The sequence below is a fragment of the Nomia melanderi genome, chromosome 12, assembly GCF_051020985.1.
Source record: "Nomia melanderi isolate GNS246 chromosome 12, iyNomMela1, whole genome shotgun sequence".
Lineage (NCBI taxonomy): Eukaryota > Metazoa > Arthropoda > Insecta > Hymenoptera > Halictidae > Nomia > Nomia melanderi.
The window spans coordinates 81,178-107,686 of NC_135010.1; the positions used below are offsets into that span (position 1 = coordinate 81,178).

Genomic DNA, 26,509 nt, shown 5'->3' on the forward strand with positions numbered 1-26,509 from the left:
TACCCCACAGCGCAGCACACAGTATTTCACTGTTGAAGCGTTTCTTATATTTGCGAATTTCAGGTGTATCAGATGCAAGGTCATGGCTGGTTGGTGTCACGTTAACGTTTACGTGAGATTCCCTCCTGGCCGGTCCAGCACCGAATCCAAATGTCAGGAATGATCTTTGCTTCTGTTGGAGCGCAAACGGAGGTGGTGATTTAACCGCTTGCCGATACTGCAACAAAAATTACTCTCAGTCTCAAATAGAAGTGTCTCGTAACGGAAATTAAGCTATCGAGAATGGTGTGTATGTTACTGTAACCGACAATATGAAATAGAGTACGATAACCGATAGATAGTAGTGATGGCTCGAGGCGAATATTAGATAGAACAAAAAATGTACGAAATAACATGCAGTACAAGACGCGAAACAATCGACACGAGAAAATATAAAGTAGAACAGAACAGAACAGAACAGAACAGAACAGAGAGACCAGAAAATTATACGCATATCTTATGTATTAAACACAAACAAATATTACAATAAACAGAAAACTTTGATACAGAATTAAACAAACTGAATGCAAGAAACAACGGAGTCACACAAGCCAAAGCACAAGTATTCTTTCATTAAGAATAGAAATCTGAGAATCTGAGAGAATCTTACAAAAATCGACAATCATGAGTATTTTCCCAACGTCAGATCTACCGATGAATAATTCGATACTTTTCTAATGAGTCAACGATACAACCATTATTAGTGGTGTTCCATACGGTTTATTCGACGTGTCACGCCTATTGTCAGAGACATTCGTATGACAGAATGCCTGAAAGTAATTAGAAATATTTTATTTACTTGATTGGTGATGAGCATTAACTTTAGGGGAAGATAGTAGATTACACATCGGTATCTCTAGTATCACTGTATTAATTTCAAATGATAACGGATTTCTCATGAAATCTTGTCGACTTTCTCCTTCTTGTACATTCGCTAACCAGTAAGAAAATTACAAGACAAAATAAAGTTTACATAGCATACCTAGTATAATCTGATAGTATATAATCTTGATCGTGCTAGGAAGTTCGTTCACTGTGTGAGACCAAATAAAAGAGTCCAAAAACCAAAAGAGAGGAAAACCGAAATAGTAGCATTCAAAAAATCGACATTCCTCGCGATGGTAGTTGACGAATAGATGAAAAGTTAAGAGAGAAAAGAGGGGAAGTTTATTGTGTTTCTTTATTTCTTTCGTCTGCACATGTCAGGAACATTCTGATAAAAGGAGACAAAAGCGACACTGAAATATAAATGGATAAATGAATACTTACATTGTAATTAGTATTGGGATTGGGATGGTCAGTAGATAGGGCCCTGCCCTTCGGATTAGAGCTCCCACGTGTCCCACAACACACAACAGAATCCTGAATTAGTCACGCTGACAAGCGCAATGTGACCGCTTGCGCGGATTCTCGCAACATATAGACGAGTGCAATACTCGAAAGATTGATAATCAATTGACAGTTTATAGTGTTTTTCGATGAAAACCGACTGTTTGCTTATTAACATATGAATTAGTTTTCACTTAATTACTTACATTAAACTAAGTTTCCGTATATATCGAGTAGTTCAATTATTTACTTAGGTTAATCCACGGTCTCAACGATTACCTTGTCTTGATACACGACTTTCCTGTGAAAATTCGCTGGGAGAAATCGTATATCAAGTGATTTACATCTTAACTGGAATAACAATGTCAACCAGCGAACATCGGTGCCGGTGAGGGTGTGAATTTCCATAATATGAAAGACTTCCTACCTTTTTTATTATTTCGAAGTGGACATACCAGAATTTTTATAAGATGAAGGAAAAACGAAAATAAAAATAGGAAAAAAGAAGAAAAAGTAGAAAAAGAAAAAGGAAAAGGAAAAAGAAAAGGAAAAGGAAAAGGAAAAGCAGAAGAAAAGGAAAAGGAAGAACATATTGTATTCGAATGCATAGAAAACAAATGAAATTTTTCTAATCACACGAAATATCATACCGATAATTAAAATACAATTTCTATTAAAATTACGAACAGGGGGACGGGATTTAACTTTGCCTGTGGAACAAGTATTACTATTCTTTGCCTTAATTTAAACTTAATTAAATATAGTTAAATTATTTTATATGCAGGATACAGTGTGACAGTTCATTATATTCAACCAAAACTGAGATGAATCTTTATATAAAAATAAGATAAGAAAAAGGGAATGAAAATTTGTTCACGTTAACCATGTTATTACAAGACCATTTATCCTCAATACCATTAGATATATTGTCCGAGACTATTTTTAAGATGTTTCCTTAAATTGTACACCCGCATGGAATTTTTTTTATCAGATTATATCTGTTTTTGTTATAAATATCTGTTTTTAGTCACTAATAAGAACTTGTATATTCTAATTTTAAGTCTACTGCATCTTGTATATTGTTATTGTACACGATAATAAATAATTGTATATGTACTGTGATTCTTTGTAAAATGGTTAGTCTTATCATCAAAACTCATTTAACTGATTTAAATAACAAAAGACTCTTAAATAGATTTTTTCATTAAGACGTCTACCATTGCCGAAAATGTACATTTTTTGTAACTGATTTCGTAATTCGTTTGTATATTGACCTTTCAAAGATAATGTCGAAGTTACTTGTGACTCGCGTTAGTGAGTGGTGGGGGGATTGCCATTTTGAATAAAAACGTGAGACACAACTGTCTCCGGCGTGGTCGTCTGATGTGCTATCGTCGGAGTGTCGCAGTAAGTATATACACAAGTGTCTTTGTGCGCTTCTTTCTCAATTCGCTCAGGGATTGACCAGAGTTAGTCCCTTCGATGTTTCATTCCAGACCTTCGGTTTTTCCTCTACCATTACACTACACCCCTTTTAAGACTAACTAATTTATGCATCCGGTAAAAATATCCGTCTCTTCCAAGAGTCACGGGCTGCAGCAATGGGAGCCTGAGATAACGGATTACAGGGCTCAAAGCGTCGGGCCACAGAGTACTAGCAGCGCTAAACCTACAGATTGCTGCATCCCCAGTTTTTCCAAACTCTCTTTCCTCACTCCTTTAACCAGTTAACTGGGTTTGACAAGTACACACGTCATTTTAATACTTGAAATGATACTAATCTTTTCAACGACGAATTAGTTACTTTTTCAGATACACATATAATTCTTCTTCGTTTTGCTGTAGTTCTTCGTTAAAATATATTATAGGTATATTTGCACTGGGTTTGACGAGTATATACTTCATTGATTGACTTTATTGCACGCACAATAAGAGATTTTTCAAACTAAATTCCGCAGCAAGGCAAATGCGCCTGTAATTTATTCTAACGATAAACTAAAACAAAACACAGAAGAATTATTTACTCATCTAAAAAAATAAATAATTCATTGTTAAAGAAATTAGTATCATTTTGCGTATTAAGATAACGTGTATACTCGTCGAACGCAGTTAACTGGTTAAGCTAAATCCTTCAAATACTGAGGAACAGCTGTAAGGGCAGTCAGTCTTCAAAAATAATTAAGACTTACAAACACGACTCTTCGACTGATTTTTTACTGAGTTTTTGTTAAATAAAGTTACGTAAAAACAATTCTGTGAAGTTTTCCCTCTCGAAGCGCTCTCCCAGAGGCACCTCGACGATAAAGGGCTAACAAGCCATACACAGAAAAGCTCACCCAAAAATGTCATTTAAAATGCCTCCGTTGACATCGTCATCTTTTCGAATTCAGGTTTCAGTTTATATGGGTATTAAAATTATCTCAATTCTAATGTCCAAAAAATGTACCCCTTAGCAACTTGCTGGTAAAAGTGATGTATCACTTGATGGTTAGGCAGAGGAATATGGATCTGATTGGCCAGTTTTTATCCTATTCTCATCTCATTTCCGATGTTAATTTGCTATTCGTCAATAGCACAAACAAAACACAGCGAAGAGCCCCTCTTGCCTCTGTACTATTCCGCTCGATGTCAAGTCATTTCCTAACAGTACTTATAAACAATACAATTCCAATTAGAATGAATAATGATGATAACTATTTCGTGTGACACGTCAGGTTATGTTTTTATAAGATATTCATAGAAATATTCACATGATTTGTAGATTTGTGGTACCAAAGATATCGCAAAATTTGATTTAATTTACTTAAAATTCGATTTACATAACACGGTTAACTAGTTAAAAAGAAAGTTACAGTGTTGTCAATAGGAAGAAACTTGTATCTTGCGAAATCAAAAATCATATGGAGACAAACTGGCAAAGCAAACAAATTTTAAGATTGTAAAAAAAATACCAAAACTAACTCTATATGAGTAGCGACAAAAGGAGAAAGTAAATATAACGTAGAATTGTATCCTATAATAATCGGGAGAGTTCTTAAAAGTGCCGACTATACAATAATTTAAGAGTGATACGAGGAAAAACCAAAAAGAAAGATTACAGTTCGGAAAAATGTATTTACATGAGAATTCAAAATTTTCCAGTAATTTCCTTCTCTCTGATAAGAATAAATTAAATATTTTTCAATCTGTTGGATAAAGAAAACATGTGAAGTAAACGTAAGTACTTAGGTAATACTGTAAAATCACTTAAAATAGAGAGGAACTGTGCTGATATGGAGATCTATGAGCACGCCCGATCTTTTTGTTAAAGAATTCATTTTTATAGATGATACAATGATGGCGTAGGTACGTTAATTCAAGTATTTTGTAGTAGAGCATAAAAAAATGTAGTAAATATTAACAACAGTACAAAGCGTACTGTTTATGTCGTCCATATGTAATGAACAAGTCATTTTTAACGCAACTCCATCACCATTTTTGATAAATCAATTTAATCGACGATTAAAAGATTTTTAGCAAATTCAGAAGAATTGTGCGAAGTAACTTTAAATATAAATAAAAAATAACGGCCATAATCATATAAATCAGGGGTGGTCAAACCGTGGCGCATTGCATTCATGCGCCTACTTATTCTTTCTAAGCTTCAACAAACGTGTGTCTTTTGAACTCGCGTTAATTAATTAATTTAACTACAAGATTGGGTTTTTCCTTTTCCTCCCCTAAGCGAAACAGATCCTACCCCTATCCCCTATTTTTCTACCTCAACCGTGAATGTAAGGTCGAAGAGGTGCTTGAGTTGTATGACGCATCTAAACTCGTCTGTGAGAAAAATTGGCGTATGATATGCAAAAGGTTGGCTACCCCTGATATAAGTGAACGCGTATGAACCGACTAGAAGAAAAGACGCGCGTTCACGTTGTGCATCACTGACGGTAAATACCTTATGTATCGCGGAATTATTTTTCACTCTCAATTGAAAACGAAATGTGCTACAGAAGTTTTTTCAATGGATTTCGCAAGATTTTCTCCTAGACGCTTACTTTTTAAGAAAAATTTAAAAATATCCACAAGATCGGTGGGTTTCGGGTGGCATTTTGCCTTTCAGCATTGTTCACAGATTCAAGAGGAGGTGTCTTTCTTCAAAATTGATTTTCTCAAAAATTGTGGGTGATGGAGACAAGCGGATTACATATTCGAATTCAAAATGAGAAATACTATTAAGATCACCCATTAAACCTTCTGTAACAAAAGTCGTGTTGACCAGTGCAATTTACTCGTAATATATAGAGACCAATAGTTTATAACATAAGCAGTTATTCGCAATTGTTTGTTTCTGTTATTTTCCTTTATTTACTTGATTGATTGCTTTCAATTTTATTATTATATTGTCTGCCGTCGACCTTCGAAACATTTCAATACGTGATCGAGTTATATGACACGAACATGAACAAGCGTAGGAGAATAACACTACTTCTCAAGAAACTTAAAGAAACTTCAAGATGCAAAAAGAATAACACTATTTCAGATGAAACTCAGAAACGCTCATGCGGAAGGCATAAGCACCACTCCGTACTTTACGGACAAGCTGCAGAATAAGACGTCGAAAGTTCCCCCAATTAACACTAAACTACCGAGCAGTTAAACTGGCTTTTCAAAATTTCTCTATAGAAACTCCAACAGTTTCTCTATCGAGACTTCAATTGATTTACAATTCAGTTTTCGTATTCCTAAATCGATTTCTTGAATAATTTCTCAGAGAGACATCTATTATCTTTTTAATCATTGCAAATAGAAGAAATTAGGAATGGGTCATTTTGACCCGCCTGGCAGTTTTAGTGTTAGAATCAACGAAAATCAAAATTAGAATGCCTAAAGTACCATTGAACTTGTCGAGAGTGAATTATTGTAGGAAGAAAACGCGGAAGTGGCATACATAGCCGAGATTCCTATCAGACACCACGCAATGTAGAGAACAGGAAAAGACGAATGGAAGCAGGCAACAGCCGAAGAAATACGACTCATCATACAAAACGATATATGGAATGTTGCCAATCGATCGACGTGTAAGGGAAGTGGAGCAGGACCGGGGCCATAATGTATTTCTATTTGTATCAAAGTAGTGGATAGCGGAAGAAACCTCGGATAAGGCTAAATCTCTTCGTTGGACTTTAAAAAATAAGAAGTTGACGATTATTTTTGGATAAAATTATTTTGTTCGGAAGAACAGACGATTTGAATATCGGAGGTTTGAAAAATCCCGTTTTGTCCTATATGGGTGGGTAAAACCGGGTACCCTTTAAGAAGCGTATAAAATGTAATGTAATTATAAAATTTTGGTTTGCATTAGTTAAAAAATAATTAAAAAAGTTGGTTTCATCGATTTCAACAGATGTGAAATTACTTTAATTAAGTTTAATCTATAGGATTTATATTAACGGTTTAGAAACTTTTACTATATTTATAAACAAGTTTATTATACTTAACTATATATAACTATATATAATATTCATTTTAATCACTAGATACGCAAAAATCGCCATTTTTGTTCCCATAAGTTAAAAAATATTATCTTCCTCTGCCGTTGTACTGTGAAGCAAAACTAAGGATTCGATTCTGCCCCATAGCCAAGTGTACCCGGTTTCGACCAAAAATGAGTTGATTCACTAAGCATTAAATATTTCTATTTCATTATATGATAGAATATAAACAGTATTTTTCTGAATGGACTTTTCAACGTCAAGATCTAAAAAAACAAAGAAGTGCCGAAGTTTGTCAACTTGAAACTTTTATCTTCGTCTGCAAAAAACGCTATAATCGCATCTGATCTGGGACTCATTTCACAATGTCACGAGGACCACCCGAATATGATGGGAAATTTCAACCGCATATTTCAGCTTTATCTTATAAAAAACAATGGGATCCGTTTTGTTCGACGTACTTAATTTTGTATACCTTTCTCCTAAGTTAAATATTGGAAACAGATTCATTCGAAAAAACAAATACGGCCTCGACAGATCCTTGCAAAGAAGAAAACCACCAAGTGTAGCACAAGGATATTCTCCACAATCCACCATTGACTTCTTTAAATATTCTATATTGAGCAAGATATCACACTATTCAAACAGAAGCTATCAACATGCTCAATGATATAAGAGCAGGTAACAGGGTTTTTCACTTGAAGGAGGCTTTGCACGGTTTGCGTCAGGCTAGGCGTAGTTGATACAAGACTCTTGATAAAACAATAAAAAGCATGAAAATAAAACCGACCAACGCAGATGCCTGCGTATATCGTATCAGTCGAGATAAGTAGAAATCAAAATTTTGAACAAATTTTTTCATTCGATAATAGCTAAATATTATGACGCATAAGAACTTTATTGTAAATTGTAACTCCGGGAAGTATACAGAAAAGGGTGCCACTCACCGATTTCAATGGGGTTAAAATATGCTGTTGTTATAATATGTTAAAATGCATTATTATACAGGGTGTCCCAGAATAAGTGAGAAATACTTTGGAGATGGCTTCAGCGTATAAAAACAATAAAAAGAAGTTCAGATAAATACATGACCCATTTGCCATTGTTTCCGAGGGTTACATGAGAAAAGCACACATATCGAAAAACGCACAGTGTACATATATGAATTGTAAAATTGATTTTTCTGCAAGAATTCAATAAACATTCCGCATTTATTGTATGTACAGACTGTGCACTGTGCGTATTTTACATTGTGGGCATTTCTTAAGCGCAATTTTTTCCTGCTTGCTTTTTTCTGGTTACCGTTTCCGAGATATAGCGAATTAAAGTTTCGACAAACTATCAAACTACAGTCCTACTATAAACGGAGATGGTTGACCTAATTCCATCGAACTATTCACGTAGAACTCGGTACCTTATATAATTATGATATATGAACGGTATGCTGACAATTAGTACGCCGTGTGCTCTCGAGAAATCACAAGCATTCATTACGTGTTCGACTATTGCGATACTTCGCGTGTAAAGGGAAATTATTCGACTGAAGAAATGGCAAACATGCATCTAATCCTTGGGCTTGCCCAGTGTAGTACACTCGAAGCAAGATGTTTTTATGATTGTACCAATATAAACTAGAAGGTCAATTTGAACACTTCTTATTGAAGGTAAGTAGGGACGGGTTGGCAAAATTTTAAATACTATATCTCTCTTCTATATATCTCGGAAGCAAGGTCAAACTGTGTACATGTTTATCTGCACTTTTTTTATTGTTCTGATGCACTGAAACCACTCCTAAAATATATCCCACTTATTCGAAGACACCCTGTATATTGTAACTTCTATTTATACAGTATGGGAATAAATGCTTTGACTTGACTCTCACAGGTGAATTCTACACCTTCGATTTAACGGAGATTCATGTATGGAAGCTGGCGCAGAATATCCTTCGACTTTGAAAGATAGGGTTAAATTTTGTATTGGTCCATCGTATTCTACTCATCGTGGAGGTACATTTCGTGTTGCATTTATCTGCGACAGACGAGACAAAACATTTCTTTTCATCCTGTGTATATAATAAAGAGAAATTATATACATATATAGGAAATGAAATATACGAGTATATACATACAGAGTGATTCTCACAACTGAAACAGGTTATATCTCAAGGATGCTAAGAGATACAAAAAAAGTTATCGAGGAAAAAGTTGAATAGTACGAGAATATCAATTTTTTGCAGACTTATTTACTATTTGTAAATGGAAAGATGCACATATAAAATATGCATATGTTTTTTGCTGTAGATAGATTGACTGCAGCATTCTGTGGAAAAAGTGTTCAGTGTTCAGGTACAACATTGAGAAATTAACGTTCTAACAAGGAAAAAATACAACGCCATTTAAAAGAAAACTGCTATTACAACTTTTTAAGTTATACGCAGATCGTTATACTTATAAAGAATGTACGTCTGCAGATTTTCATATCATTAAGATAGATATTTTTATTTTTTGTATCTGTAACTGTTCTCGAGATATAATAAGAAGCACTACTATCCGCGGATTTTGGATTTTGGATATCGGTATTCTCGAAGGTTATGGAATCAATCCCCACCGATAGGACGTGTCTATTACAACTGCGTTGTCGGCGACTTGCCACTTGGAAGAAGCGTAGGTCTGATAGGACAGTTTCTCATGTATGTTCACTTGCATTTTCGATACTAAGGTATCATTCGTTAATATAATCATACGGTGATTGATCAATATCACGCATCAATATCAGCACTTTACTCTCCTACGTATAACCGACAACTTTGGATGTTGATATCTTGACAACGAGTAACACGAAAAAGTTCATGTCTTTGGTTTGGAAACATCTATATATTGGCTTCAAAAATATCGAATAAGAAAATATGGGGTTCTATTTAGGAATTCTGACGTGACTTCTGCAAGACGTTTCGAGATCACCTTACGGTCAAATACCTCCCGTTGTGGCATGTAGTATTCCATAGCTTATAACTTTTGTTTGACACATTTGTTCGTATCAGTGATACTTTTCGAGATAATGCGGTGTCCTTGATTCGGTCCACATACATTTTTTTTTAAACTAAACCTATTTTTATCTCCGAAACTACTGAGTTTCTGACCCATATTCACTGGTTTTTTTTACTCAGTTTTGTGAGTTATATACGCCTTATCATTTGTGCGCAACAGTTTTGTGATACCCTCTATGTTAGGAGACTAAAATAAATTACCAAATAAGTTTATTGAATCCATTATGGCTGGCAAGAAATGGCCGAGATTATTCCCTATTCGTCATAAGAATATTCCGTATATGAGAAAACCAATGGAATCATCTTTAGATAAAAGATACGTAAGTAATTAAAGTAATTAATCAACATTTATTTCAGAAGACGATTTAAAAGAAAGAATTGCACTACACTGAGCCGACACAAGCAATAATCAGTGGAATTGTATTGTGGGAAACATAAATAAACAAAAAGAGTGTCCAGGTATGAAAGATAACTGTACAGAGAGTGCAGATCCTTTGACCATGTGAAAACGTGAACAAACATTGCAAGACGCTGACGCGAGATATCGAGGATCAAGGAAAGGTCCGAGATTTCTCGAGTTACACTAAGATGCGCGTGTTGTTTACCGTTTCTACTACCCCGAGCCGCATAATAAACCAAGCAGTTCAGGTGATAAGAATACATCCTTTACAATCTGGATGAATTGATAAATTGATCTGGTCTTCTAGCGCGAACAGTTGTGACTGCAACGTTTTGGCGACAAGTTGAGTTACGGGTTTATATTTTTGTTTTACAATTAAACTGTATTTCTAAGTTAGTTCATTTCGCTCACAATACTTTCCGTCACCTAAAAACTCTCGACAATCTAAGGTTTCGTTCATTTTATTCTTTTTCCCTTCTATATGTGAAGCACTTGGAGCACAAAGGCGGGACATTTAAACACCTTCTGTAATAAACTTTAGAAACCATTCAAGATATCTCATAGAACGTTGGTTTCTTTAACACTGTACCCTAATACTTCTCTACGTAGATTTATTGTAATCAAGCGACATACAGCGAAAAGAAACAAATATGATTCCATTAAAAAAATGCATTTGTATTTTGTAAGTGCATCGTTCCATTTATAAAAAGAGATATACTGCGTCCCAATTGCGAGAATCACTCTGTATACCATGCGCATAATATTATCATATTGAATGAAACTTGGGGAATTTTAAAAGTCTCAGTTGAAATTCATTGTTAACAGTCACTAAAACTTAGGGCAACATTTTTTTAAATATTTGCATCGGACTGATATAAAATCCATACATCAACGTATCATATCGACTGACGTTAAATTCATTAATGAATTTAAACTTGCTCCCGAATCTCTGAACCTACTTCAAGGTTTAATAGGTATCTCTTGGCTCAAAATTCAATTTGAAAATCGAAGATTAAAAAATGACCAAAAATGCATACAATTTTTAGTCATCCTTTCATTCCACGAAATTATGATTATATTCGTTGATCTTGGGCTCTTGAAACCTAAACATGATATTATTTTCACAGTATTCCATTGCACGTTAAGAAAACTGCTTGCTAATGTTTGTGAATGATACACATTTATGAAAATTTCGAAAACAGTTGGAAAACTATTAAATTCTCTCGAAATTGGTAGGACACTACGTGTCTACGTATACGTATATACTGTTCGGGCTGTCTGTACTAAAATCATTACAAATTCTATAAACAAAATACTATATTCGCTTTAGTAAGTTGTCAGACGTAGAAAACTATAAGCAAAGCATTCACAATGTACTTAACACAAAGAAAGAAACGTTCTATGTGTAAACCCTTTAACTTGAAAAAGTTAACGCATCACTGCGTCTCTTAGAAGTTTGATTTCTCACAGTTATTGTCAATAATTTGCAAAACATATCGATTAAAAAATGTTTCACAGAAATCTGTTCAAGTTCGCGGGTAAACACAGTAACATACACGATACATATCTACGCACGTATTTATTGGCTTCGTTCATCGAACCGTGGACTCTAAGGCCGCTTTTACACTATGATTCCTGAATCGATTCCTGAAGCGCCACGCACGTCACGCATGGTACAGCGGGGGATGCTATTTACCGCTAGACACTCTGTAGAGTTTGTCTGTACAGACAAGCTGTAGTATTTCTTTCCAAGCGAACCACATGCGGTAGTATCGCAGTGGTGGTGGTGGTAGTAGTAGTAGTAGTAGAATTTTGTAAAGTGACGGGTTCTTTTTTAGGAGTGTGTGAGTTTATGATGGATAAAACAATCCCAAAAGCTCGACCGATCTCGAGCTCGACACAACCCGAGGCTCGAAAATCTTTTCAGTTCCAGTGTCCCGTACCTTGTATCCGAAAAGATTTTCGAGCCTTGGGTCGCATCGAGCTCTTGAGACAGTTTTACCTATCACAAACCACACATTCCTAGAAAAGAATCCATGACTTTTCGAAATTCTACTGCTGTTACTATGGTACTGCCGGTCCGGTTGAAAAGAAATTCTATACAGTATTTTCGCGATCAGTGCCTGAAAATCGGGACTGCAACCGGACAGTAATCGAGCAGTTGTATTGATTCGAAGTCGAAATAAGATCCGAATCAAGCTCCTGTGTTTGTCCTCTGTAGAGAAGGACAGCGTGAATGAAAGAGTGACATATCCAATCTTCGGAACGATCAAAACAAACAGATGAATAAGGGCAATATTAATGCAATGCTATACCGTTTTATTTTTTGTTTTTACTAATTGAAACATTTCCCGATTGAATTGTAAGTTGTTTCTGATTAAAACGAGGCCAAACACTATATATTTTGGATCATGTTTACTTATTTAATAAATTACAATAATCTATTTTCTTCTAGTAAATTGTGACTTAAAGTATGTCACGTTTGGTTTTGTTTCATTTACAAAAAGAAATTTACAAGAAAAATTTACATATTGTATCACCGATATCTACCACCACTGAACAATGTATCATATTACAACTGCTCGACCGTCGAGGTTTGGGGCTTGCCAGGCATTACACTATCTTGCAGATCGGAGCCGGTACTAATCGCGAAAATACTTTAGTTTTCAGGCGTGTTTAGCGATAGCACCGCCCGTTCTACGATACGTGAAGTGCATAGCGCAGTACGTATCGGGCGACGTGAATCGAGATTCAGGAATCGTAGTGTGAAAGCAGCCTAATCATATTGCAATATTTCTCCTAATGGGTTTCCCTATCCGTTATTTTTCGCGATTATTCAACTTGTACCTAGCTAATACAAACAGATAAATTACCCTATACAGGGTGGACAGAAATGTTTCGTCTTGGCTACCATATGTGAATTCTACATCTTCAACTTAACGAAGATGGATATAAGGAAGGATTCGCAAAATTTTCTTTTACTTTGAAAACTGAAAGAGTTAAAATTCTTTATCGCTCTATTATAGTCTACTCGCCGTCTAAGTAAATCTGCCGGAGGTAAATTTGAAAGAAACAATGATTCGTTTGATCGGAAACTGCTGTCGAAGTTCGCGTTGGAGAATAAAGAATCTCTATATTCAGGCTTCCTTTCCTGATACACGTATTTCGATTAGCTGCGGTAACAAATGCAATAATTGCGTTTTCCTACGGTGAAAGATGACAAAATGTAACAAATTTTCTCCACGGATCTGAATGAATAACTCAATCAATAAATAATTTCATTCACATTATCCTAAAGAACGAAGTTCTATGTTAAATTCGGTAATTCATTGTGTAACGAAAACAGATATTGAATATCGTGTGTAATTACTCTCTAATGCGAACTTTAAAAGCGATTTGCAAGCAAACAAATTATTTCTAACCTATGGTTCTTGTCAAACTATTTATCTCCACAGTGTGTAGAATACGATGCAGCAATAAAATTTAACAAATTTTAACCCTTTTCTTCAAGGTCAGGATGAATTTTGCCACTACTTCCTTACATGTTTTCTCATCAAATTAAAGAGGTAGAATCGTCGTGATCGCTGATGGTTGTGAAATGACCTTTAAAAACATCTTGTACACATGTTCGTCTGTTACCTTTGGTACGATTTGACGGAAAGCAATTCTCGTACATATAAATAAATAAAAAATGTAGAAAATATATTTTCATATAAACTTTCCTTTAATGTTTCTAAATATGGTTATATTGTAATGCTATCTGTTTTTCGATCACCTTGTTGTCTAGTCCATATAAACGTTAATAATTAGAAATATTTACGTAAATATTAAGCGATAGAAATATTAAATACCGAGAAGCGAAGAATAATTAAGGAAACACGTGCATAACGATATTCAAATGCACTCTTCTTAAAGTAATTTTCAAACTCGATATTCGCGAGAGATAAGCTTTAGACGACGACAGTGTGTACATGGTTTGTTCATCACTACATCTAGAATTGCCTTCTATCCGACGATACCTATTGCCCTGCCTACTCTGCGTAAAATAATTAATTCTGTGATACAAAAGTTCTATGAATATGGACACTTTGAAGGGTTCAAATCGATAAGCGTAGCCAATAATAACCGAGTATAGAAAATGATATTCAGAAGATCCGTGTCTTGATAAAAACACATATATAATATATTGAGTGCCATGAGAAAAAGAGAAAAGGGAAAGAAAGAGATACATTGCAGAAGAAGGTGGGCGTTCACGCCATTTAAATTAAAATACGTATTCTCTCCGTATAACCGCATCGTTCAACATAGGCAGTGTGATTGTAGGCAGTGTGATAATAGGCAGCAATGAATAATACCATACAGTGATGCACGCTTAAATTCCACAGAAATCTGCTCGGCTTAATTCCACTGTACCATCCCTACTCTTCCCCCACTGCTCACTGTCTCAAGCTGAGTGTGACGTGATTCCAGTAGACAGAAAATGAACAGAAAATGAATGCAATAAGGGAAAGAGAGACCGACAGAGGTTAAAGAGATTCTGCAGGCGTCAAGTATAAACATGCAATGAAGAACATTTCAATGGTAATAATTTTAACCTTATCTTCTCAATCGTATTACCGATGAAACGTACACATCGGTCTAATTTTATCGGTTTGAGGCAAATGAACTTTTAATTTCATTAATTCCATTAAATCGGTAAAATTAGTCTGATTTCTATCGTGTTTAGACTCCTTTTAATTACAAGAATCTCAGAAATTCACTGGCAGTATATTTGCGAAGATAAGATTAAAATGATTGCAATTGAAATTTTCTTCATTACACGTTTATATTTGACGCATGTAATATCGCTTTAAAGTCACGTCTCTCGATCCTCGATGCTTAACGGTCTGCGTCTATCCCACTTCCGCTTGCTATATTGATTTTCTGGCTTTGTCAGGCTGCACTCGAGTCAATTCCTAGAAATAAACAGGAACTTCCCCCTGTTTTTTTCTTCTCGATTAAATTCCAATGCTGAGACCCGAAATTGTGGAATTTAAGCGAGCATTACCATACTACGAGCATGATAAAGCGTGATTATAAGGAGAGAATACTGTATGTCGTTGAAGACCGTGATCTTCAACGTTTTCACTTAAAACGTTCGGTGTTACGTGAGACATGGCGGGTGATGATAGCGGTATAAGTGGCTCGGCATTTTTTAATATTCAAATTAACACAATTGTGTAATCTATTGGTCTCACTTGCTATATATCTACAGGCTACTCCGTCAATTGTAATCACAAATGTATCCTGAACCAAAATAGTTTTCTTTGATTACAATTTCAGAATACTTAATTATTTTATTGTACATCAAAATACAAAAGAAATGTTTCAAGAGTATGTTATTGTACTTCAGGGACGTAATTGCCATGAAACTGAGTGTCGCCTTAAGATTATATCTTCTAAAATTTTATTAACAGTAATGTCTGTTCTTTTTCTAAATTGGATAACTTTTTTTCTGTTTACCATTCAAAAGGTCGATTAATTACCATTCACTTAAATTTCACAGAGAACGTTCGATTCATGTCGGATCACGAAATCCAGTGAAATACAGTTCATTTACTTATACGATTTCTCAGCAAAAAGATTTGAAAATCTTTTGAAATTCATATCATGATATACCGTTTGATACATTCTGATTTTACCCTTTTAATTGTAAACAAAGAAATATGTTATTCTATTAAGTAAAAACATTACTAGTAGCAAAATCTCACAAGATATGGTATTAAGATAACTTTCACTCTTGCAGCTTAATTTTCCTCCAGAAATACGATAACATATTTATATTTCTCCAGAAACATTGTTCTGCATCTTAATATATAAGAAAATAATTAAATGCAGCAGATTTAGATAAAATATTCTGCATGAAATGTTGTTTATGCGTATATGTACTTGTTAATTATCAGTTAATATTACTCCTGTAAATGTTTACAAACAGTGATAATGACATAATACAATATTAATAGGACCTGAGAGTCTGAATCCTAGCTGCAGTGCAGCAAGTAACACAACAGCAAGTATATCCGATGACAATTAGATGATACGCCTTGATTGTCACGAATATTTACATTAAATAGGTGACAACATTTCGAAAGAAGTGTAAATGTATAAATGAAAAAGCAACATCTTTCTTATATGGTGTATGAGTATAAATTGGGAATACCGAAAAGATGTGTATACCTTCGGATTGCATAAAATACGATTGTGTATAAGAAGAACTACTTAAGTAGAGGTATCATTGTATTTTAAAGTACAAAATAAAAGATTAGGGAGGATTGTGTACAGCATATATCACTGTCAATGTTTATAAACATAATTACAAGACAGAAGTAACGAGCAAGATAATTTTCACCTATCAGCTGAATTGCTCTTAATTGCATTGCGGATATGAGGTATATAGCAATGATAAAATATACATAGGTTAAGTATTGGTAGTGTTTATGAAGAGAAACCCCATAAACATTTAGCCTTGGACACTACTAATGTAAACAACTAGATTTGTAATAATAATACTTTCAATGAATCTAAAATGAAATTTTCATCGAATTCATTCCTTTCGAAATACATCAGCGGGAAATGAAAAATCGTAATTAGAATGCTAATGCCGTAAGTTGAACAACGTGGATCAATAATCAGCAATGACCCACGTAACATCGGGTGTGCGAAACGAATCTAAAGTTATGCAAGTATGTGCTACCGCATCTACGCACGAGAAAGAAGTGAAAAGTAATGATATATATCTAACCTCCTCACTGGTGGACTTGTCCTGCCGTTGACTCGGTGACGACGTGAGTAGATCCGGAAGGACGGAGCTGGGCCTCGAACCAGGGGATGAATCCGATCTCTGAAAATCACTCCCACCTCCACCGCCTCTCGGCCGGTCGCCACCTTCCCGATTCTGTAAAGGAATTATCCGGTAATTAAAACAGTTGTTAAAATACAGTTGTAAACGATATTCTAACCGGAAAGATAGTAAGATCTGTCAATGGATAAAGACCTGAACTCTCTAGTAAAGTAAATTCTTATTCATTCGAATCTATTTGTTAGTATTTCTAACGTTACATTAGTTGACACGGTCGAAATGTAGGGAGAACGACAGATAAATCAACTGAATGCCCATACAAGTATTTACTCTGTTCGCTTACTTATTAGTCATTGATCGTGTATGAAACTCTTTTATCGTGGCAGGTCATTTTTCCTGAAAGCAACTATTGCACGCGCAATTGAATATAATGTGAGTTGCTAATTTATGACTCATACGAGAAGTTGACTTTATGAATAGAAAGGAATGATCGAATGAACCTTAAGGTCAATTTTTAAGAGTGAAGGAGGGGAGTATTTATCAAAAGAAGAAAACTAGATATACACACTGCTAACGAATTTGGAAATAGTACTAGTGATATGATTATATGATTAGCCATGAAAAGATTCTGTAAATAAAAACTAAGTTGACACTGTAGAATAAAAATGTTTCGTCACGTGTTGTACTTTATATTTAATTGAAGCAATGATAAAAATATTCGGTTTTAATTGTCATTTCTTCCTTCTTTAATTGTCACTTCCTTTTTTGAATAACCATTTTTCCAATTTCCTTCTACAATAATGTCGAACTCTTTTAGTTTTCGAAATATTTATGAGAAACTGATTTTTAGCGATTATGAAATAAAAGCATGGGTGGTAAAGGGACCTTACCCCTTTTCTGCACCCAGTCACAGAAAAACAAGAAATTCATTTCCATAAACTGTAAGTAACGAGATCAATGAACGGCACCTTCGATAAGATTACCATTCAATAAAACGTGTCGCTTCTTGGGATTAAATAAACAGATCATTCTTAACCCATTTGCATTATTAGTGCGTATATGCGCGAATTTTTCCTGGTTTGTATCACCGAAGCGCATATATGCACGCCACCTTTTAGGGATTATAACCAGAGCGCACACGAACAAGAATACGAACAGTTACATGTCCATCATTATCATAAAGATTTACTGGTCAACATTTTCCAATATTCATTGAAACAAGTTCATCGAAGGAAACTTACAAACGTTGTGCAGTTTGTATGTCACAAAAGAAAACAAAAACGAAAATATACATTTTATCAGTGTAATAATTGTCATGTGGCTATACGTATTGGCCATTTCAAGTACTTTCATATTTGTCAAATTATTATCCGCGCGCGGGTGTTTCTACGTGAACTTTATTGCGTTAAATAAAAATATGAATTCTTTGTTTACGCGACTCTGTTTTCAATTTTCTATACGTTTTGAGTCATTTCTATTTTGATGCAATAAAAAGTATTTTTGGTGATAAAGACCAATTCTTCACTTTTCCGTATGACGCAAATGGGTTAATGAGATATGTTATTCAAAGAAATTCTGGAAGAAAGCAAAATATCATCTACTCGAATGTATATTCTTAAATATAACGTTACAAACTCAAAAGTTACTTGAAACGACGTTCCTCGCAAAATACCCGAAAATTACTGAAATCGATGAGGTACTCTCTCTGACCTGTATAATTACCTTAAACATTCTTTACGTCATTTCTTTATATTGTATTTATTCTCTATCCTTACCAACTGAGATGAGACTTCGTTAAACTCGAGGCACTGAATAAGTGACGGGAAAAAGGGGAGATCCGTCTTCTAAATTTAACCTTGTAGTACCGTGCGTTATTGTATATTAAACTTACATATTTTTGAAGGAGACATTAACAAATATATAAACTTTTTTTATAGCTGAGATCGCTTCGGTGTTTCGAAAGTCAACTACTTTTTAAGTAGAATGTGAAATTCTGTAGTAAGATTTGGAAAGATATAATTTCAGATAAATAATACAATTTTTGGGATTAGTTTTAGATTTAGTAGTTAAGAACGTATTTGTTTTATTGAAAAACTCTGTGATATAAGTAGGAGTGGATTATTGTAGTAATTAACCACATACATGGCTCATTCTGACATTATATGAGGCATATTTCCGAGATATAAATGACACGAATCATATGAAAATTATTGAGTTTGCAATCAAGAAGTGTTATGCAATAATCTATTTAGAAAAATCGAAATTAACATTCAAATGTTGAAAAGGTCTCCAGTAATAAAACAAACACAATTTTTATGCAATGTACCTTTCGAAATCGTGCTAACATTTATAACAATAACTTCACTGGTAGTAATTTAATGATGAATTATTACACATAATTCAATTTAATTTAATGCTGTGATAATGAAGATTACCAAGACCATCCTTTTTAAGTCACAAATAATCGGGAAATTTTCAGATTTTCACATCTTAGATGATTCATGTTATACATTAATTTCTTATGCACCATACAATTTCGGAACTATGTAAAATGTTTCATCGACCATCCAACAGAAAATCATAAAGAAAATCGGGATACAATAGTTATAGATATAATAATTTATAATGCAATAATGAGTGAGAGTAAAATCCAAATAAAAACTTAAGAATACTTCCGAAGTGTTCTATGCTCTAATTCCTTGGCATGTGAAATATCAGCTGTGCTGTGTCTACTTTGTGTGTGGTCTTTCATTCGTTTCTTGTCTCTGAGATCGACGAACCTTTTCCGTTTATATATTTATAGACCGTAAAGAAGATAGATCATTATAATTGCAGCAACTATAAATATCATTAACATGGATAGAAATAACAGAATACCTACATCTTTTACATTGTAAGATTTTCTGATCTATTGTTTTGTTTCTTTAAATTATTTGGTTTCTATCGATTGCATGGTTCCTATTGATTATATTCTATATCGTTTTATTGGTTCCATTTCTTTCACATATGTTATGTATTTCTATATAATACACGATACGAGGTAGCACAGCTTAACTGATCATTAATCAATATTAGCTAATGAATCCTGTTTTTATAGATAAGTGATATGAATTAATTTATAAGAAAAACATTAATCACATTATAATACTTATTCTGCATATGTAGAGAATACGTAGAATATTATGGAACACTATGTGTAAATTAACTCAATTTAGAAAATATCAGTTTTAGTATTCATACAACTTACCGCATCATAAAATTTAACTGCCAAAATTATTGAATAACATTTGAATGACTCTGAGCAATCAGTTGACTACACCTGGACTAGCATAAAATAACAAATAGATACAAAATAAGAAAAAACAATTACAAAAGAATCACACAGAATGTTTATGTTTGCTTCCTATTCTATCCGATTTAATATCCGCGGATACATTTTAGGGAAATTCAGGTCTAAGCACCATAAGACAGATGATGCATTAAATGAACATTTGGAGACGGACAAACTCCAAAATCGAATAAAGTGCAAAGGGAATTGGGAAGAAGGGATAACAATGAAATAAAGGAGTTGGAGAATAGGGAACCGGAGAGCAGAATACCATCGGATGATTAAAACACAAGCAAGGGTGAACAAACGCAAAAAGAGATGGAGGAATAGTGCGAGAAAGCAATCAAAAGAATAACGATTACTGATCACAATTTGTAAACAATTCGATCAGCTCCACAAACCTATATGTCGGTAGTAAGCCTAAGAAAAAATTACGAACACTTGTTTTTCTCATACACATAGGGTAAGAGACAGAAAATAAAATTTTACTTAAATACACACTAGAATGCAAAACATAAAAGAAAAATGAGTCCATGCAATGTATGGATTAATTAAAAGTGACCGCATCAACTATTTTGTTTCCGTTTATCACTTTCGAGAGTAAAAACCGCTGCAGATTACTATCTACTTTTAACTCCTACTTCGTATTTGTGGCAACAGTAAACTATGCGACAGGGTAAAAGATTAAAATAACGAAAGTATCGCATTGCACGTTAATCCATATAAACATATGAATTTCTAACAACTACAGGTACATGTATAACATTCAAAATATTTATACTGCTTTATTTTCTTTTAAAGCGTATTACACTCAGATTGAAAATTAATAATTAAGAATTAAAACTTTAGCATTCGTATCATTTAGTACAAAATGAAACTGAATCAATCAATGTTTACTGAGTTTTATCCAATGAAATGCCAGTTCAGTGTAATGAAACCTACCAAGCGCACAGTAATTACTGTGTCATTGTTTTCGCAGAATTATTTCCAAGTGATCAGCATCCTTGAAAACCTGGCTACGCGCATTGTTTCGGCAATGAAAATATACAGTATATAAACGGTAATATTTCAGGAGATAAAAGATTCTGTATGGAAACAACGTTAGCCTCTAACACGAATATGAAAGTATTCAATCGCTTTGCAGCGTTACGCTGTATCTAAGAATGATAAATACAAAAACAAACACAAACAGGCGATTTACACTATAAGTTATCAGCACACAAATTCTGGCATGCTTTATACATGCTGCGTCATGGCAATACAAATACACGTCACACACATTTTATACGCTAAAAGCATCATGCAAAACAATGATCTTCAACAATGTGTACCCCGTAGAGTGTTGCGATAGAAATCCAACGTCAATTATTGTTCGGTAGATGTGTAGTATATGCACGTAGATATACATACGTATACATAGCTATATAAATATAAATATAAATATAAATATAAATATAAATATAAATATAAACATAAATATAAATATAAATGTAGATATAGATATAAATACAAATACAAAAATATAAATATAAATATAAGTATAAATATAAATACAAGTACAAATATGGACCGTGATTATATTTATATAAATATATATTTCCCCTTTCCTGTCAACATGTCCCTTCTCATCACCTGGTTCTATAGTCGCAACTCTTTCTTTTTCGATACTCTATTATCCCTGCGGGCACTGGTTTCTATTCTATTCTTTCATTTCCTCTTATGCAGACACTAGTCTCTTCTTAAACGGTCTTCATTCATGGCCGTGCAATTTTCAAGCAAATAATATTAATATCAGTTGACACAAAGCACGCACGCACGCACGCATACATACGCTCACGCGTCATCAACAGCAATTAATTGCATTTGCCGCTGATATCTGTTTTCTTTCCTCTTTCCACGTGTGTAACAATCTCGTTTGGTATAGAAAATGCGTCAGTAAACGTCATTTAAGACAAACAAAACACGAAAAGCTGTGTTAATATAACATTTAGTCTTCCTACTTTCACACGCTAGATCCAGAAGATTATTTAACAATCATGCGACAGGTGGAACTGTCATCTTTTTTCACACCTATGCTCCGTGCAGATATAGAAATTGAAGAAAATAGTTTGTTACGAGATTATAAAGCAATAGCCGGTATGTTAGTCAGTATCGTAGACAGTAAATATATTTTACACAGAAAAATATTTAAATGTTTCAGACATAATCGATTCTCTATTAACCTTTTCGCTGTTCCATTATTTTTCAAAAATTTCGATTCTTGAATTTCTGCAGGTTTGTGGAGGACTTCGACCAAAATATCAGGCTATTTTTTCGCTACTGTCTTTTTTTCACAGACAAAATACCCTCTGTGATTAAAGGAATGCTTACCTTTAGGTATGCTTAACAAAGATTTATCTCTATATGTCTTCAAAATTGTAACGAACATAACAGACAAAATGTTTTCTAAACAATGGCGAAGGATTAATAAAACTGTTCAGTGATATTTCTTTTATAAACTTATTGAAAAGCTACGTCTCCACCGATTTTAATTATTTTTGCATATGTTCTAGAAAACAACAATTTGAAAAATTTTTTCCTGTATGACAGATATATGTAAGTAGCAATCTCACTTAATTTTTTAGATATTTACTATAACCTTCTAGTAGCGATACAATGGATCCTGCGTCTGTGACAATAAAATATTTATATTCAACCGTGTCACAACGATTATATAAAAAATGTAAATAATCCCAGAACCAATTTTTATATCACTGTGTATTTTCTTCCGTGGGCGCATGGATATTTTTACTTTATAATTGCTAAAAGTCCTTCCAGTTTGAATCTGACGATTTTTCTATGAAAACTAAAAAGGTTCAAGGTTTTTGCAACATTTTGTCTAATTTAAGATTAAATAGACTATGAGAACAGAGGATTTTTATTATACATACTATTTACTGCTACCAGACCTTATTGTTTAATTGTGAGCAAACGAATTGATTTTCCTGAACACGTAAAGAAGGAAACAAACAGTGACATCAGATAAGAATCGAGTCTGAGTTTCTTTACATTTTGTTTTATAATAGCATTTATTTTTTGTTTTCTTGTAGCGCTACTAAAAGGTATTAGCGTAGGAAAATATTGAAAAAGAATTAGGTGAGACTTATATCTATAGGAAAAAGTTGTTGAAAACGTTATCTTCTACAACACATCCAAAACTCATTCAAATTGTCGAAGAAACAGCTGTTAGATAACTTTACCTTTTTATTATTTCACAGACAAATCTTTCACAATTGATTAAACTATTTTTGAAGGTATAAGAAGTGATTGGCCATTTCGTTCCAATTTTCTTAGCGAAAAATAAAAAAGATGTTTCACCTGATATCTTGCATTATCATAAAACGCTTCTGTGAAAGTCCCCTACAAATTTCCAAATTTGCAAACAATTCAAAGTATTAGGTTATGGAGTCTGATCTGTCACTATATTAATTAATTTACATCATTAGCGTGTATACAAGGTATATGCATATCTCACTAGTTCTGTAACAGAGCGGTATTTCCTTTATTTTTTACGTTACGTAACATATTGGAGAATGAATTGATTAGTTCAAGACTTATATTATTATACTGCAGATAATTTATTCCTCAAGGTTATATATTGCTAATATTTTTCATTATTTCTATTATTATGACGTAAATACTTGGTCAAGATGAAACCACCGATTGACAAATATAACCTTCGAATGACTTTAAATATGAAAAATTTAGATAATTTTTAGGCTTGATACGAATAATGAATCAACTACGACAGATAGATTTGTGAACATTCAGTGTATGAATGGTGTTAGGTTTGTACAGTCTGGGTGAGACGCATGACAAAAAAACTATTTACATTTGATTATTAACACTAGAACTACCGAGCATTTAATACGATTGATTCGAATAAATGCTTTTAAGATAATAAGTTGCGAAACAACAAAATCAGAACCAGTCATTTTTACTGATACGGTAGCTCTAGTGTTAAAGTACGTATTACTGAAACCCAATGATGGGTATTGTAATTACTGTCAATGAGTTTTTGATAGTTCTTACTTGAGCCTTTAACTTTCTAAATTTTTCGGCATCTTACTTGTCTTAAGGTCATAAGGTATTATAGGTTAATGATTTTTTTTTTTGTCAGGTTATAAACAAGTTATCAGGCGATGGAACTAAGTACGTGCAATTACACGTAAAAAAACAACATCGATGACTTTGAAATCTTGCACGGCATGGCCTTGCGAAAAGAATTATCTGCAACATAATGTGCTTCTCCTGGAACTAAACGATTCGTCCTTCTATTATTTTTCGTAGCATAAATAATAACGGAAACATTGCATTGTAAGGACGTTAATAGGATACTCTATATAGGCTCTTAGAGCGAGCTGTCAATGAATAGTCTCACTCGATATGGCCCTATTATCATATTATTGTTATCATTAGTAGTATTCATTACATTACCATCTATGTACTTTTTCTACACTTTCGTCATTTAAATATAATAAGGAATATGATGCGAGTAAATGAACAAGTGGTAAATAACTTGCCGAATGTGTCGAAGAGTACAATGAAGGTTCCATGTTAGCCAAGCCGACGATTGATTCAAAAGTGAAGAGGAACAGGGGTCTCTCTTCCACTCGCAACACTCGGCTCTCGACGCATTCGGCTTCGTCGTGAGTGGAAGAGTCCCCCTCTCCCCTCTTCACTTTTGAACCAACGGTTGGCTTGGCTGACGCGAGCCTCCATCGTACTGTCGAACCTTACAGTAAAAGGGAATAAATTCTGATGGCATGCGAGTTTCGGCCGAACATCGTAGCGAACAGCAAATACAGAGCGGCGTTCAACTCTAGTTAAACATGAATGTAGCGACAAGATTAAGTTCGAGCAGTTTGTATTAGTAATACACATTGTTTCGTTTAGGTTTGCATGAAAAACGCATAAAGAGAAACGTAAGCATACGCGAAATTTCACACAGTGTGGGCACAAGAGTTAATTTTCATTATTCCTTTCGCACCAGTCACTTAACCACCATCAAGTCTCTTACGCAGCAAATTCTTTATTATTAATTTGAACTTTATAATACTGTATAACTGGCCATCGGTTAATGTGAAAAACAAAAAGAGGGCATGTTATAAAAACATTTTATTTCTAGAAAGATGAGATCTGAGATTCGAGATCCGACGACTTTGTTAAAACGTAAGGAGAAAAGAACAGGGACATAGGAAATTCACTGAATGGATCACTGAACCTGCGTAAATAGGTCCGTGACGTGAACGTAACGAGAATGACGCCAGTAAGGACACACTCCCAGAAAATTTTTTGTTCACCGCTTCTTTTTCGAATCCCGCGTTGTTTTTGTCGCGACGATCGCAGCGACGTTAGCAGTTTCCCTGTCACGATGGTGTTACGTAGAAACAAGACGTATATCCTCAAAGAAATTCCATGCGGTTAATCCTCCTCGTTAGGCTCGAAATTTGAAATGACGATAACTGTTGTGGAAGTAATTTGACATTTTGTTTGCATACCAAGAAATTATACATCACTCAAAAGGAAAGAGGGGATTAGTTTGAATAAACATGGAATTGTATTAGCAGCAGCAATACAATTAGTGGTAGTAGTAGCAATAAGGATAACGGTAATTTAAAGCTGATGATTACAGAGTTAATATTGATAACAGTATTGTAGTAGTTACACATTCGATCTATGCCTTCAGACGGTAAAAATTAGGAATTTTGGGAACGGGACTAACTTCTTTCACGTTTATCTGCACTTTGTACCAGTTCTGTTGAAATCGTTGACATAGATTTCATTGTTACTGTTTCCGCCGACACCAACATTAATCGACAACAATTTCATCTATTGCATGTCAGTTAAAATTAGGGCCAATCCAAATATTTGTATCCTTTTTCTTTTTCGTTATAACTTTATATGAGCAAATAATAATGTAAAAACATTTTGGTTTCTTAAATCTAATCTAAATCTCACTGTATACAAGAATTAGTGTACTCGTATAGAAACATTAATAATTTAAACGTTG

General features: G+C 34.1%; 1 protein-coding gene across 18 annotated transcripts in view; it reads right to left on the minus strand.

Annotated features, from left to right (window-relative positions):
• The window catches only part of msn (serine/threonine-protein kinase msn), a 179,161-nt gene that overhangs the window by 24,055 nt on the left and 128,597 nt on the right, over positions 1-26,509 (minus strand). For 17 of the 18 annotated variants that reach the window (XM_076372753.1, XM_076372749.1, XM_076372752.1 and 14 more), the window contains 2 exons: positions 17,073-17,225; positions 4-217 (listed from right to left, as the gene is read on the minus strand). In XM_076372753.1, the coding sequence (XP_076228868.1) occupies positions 4-217; positions 17,073-17,225 (367 nt within the window). The remainder of the gene's footprint in view (positions 1-3; positions 218-17,072; positions 17,226-26,509) is intronic. The other variant, XM_076372751.1, reaches the window with a different exon arrangement.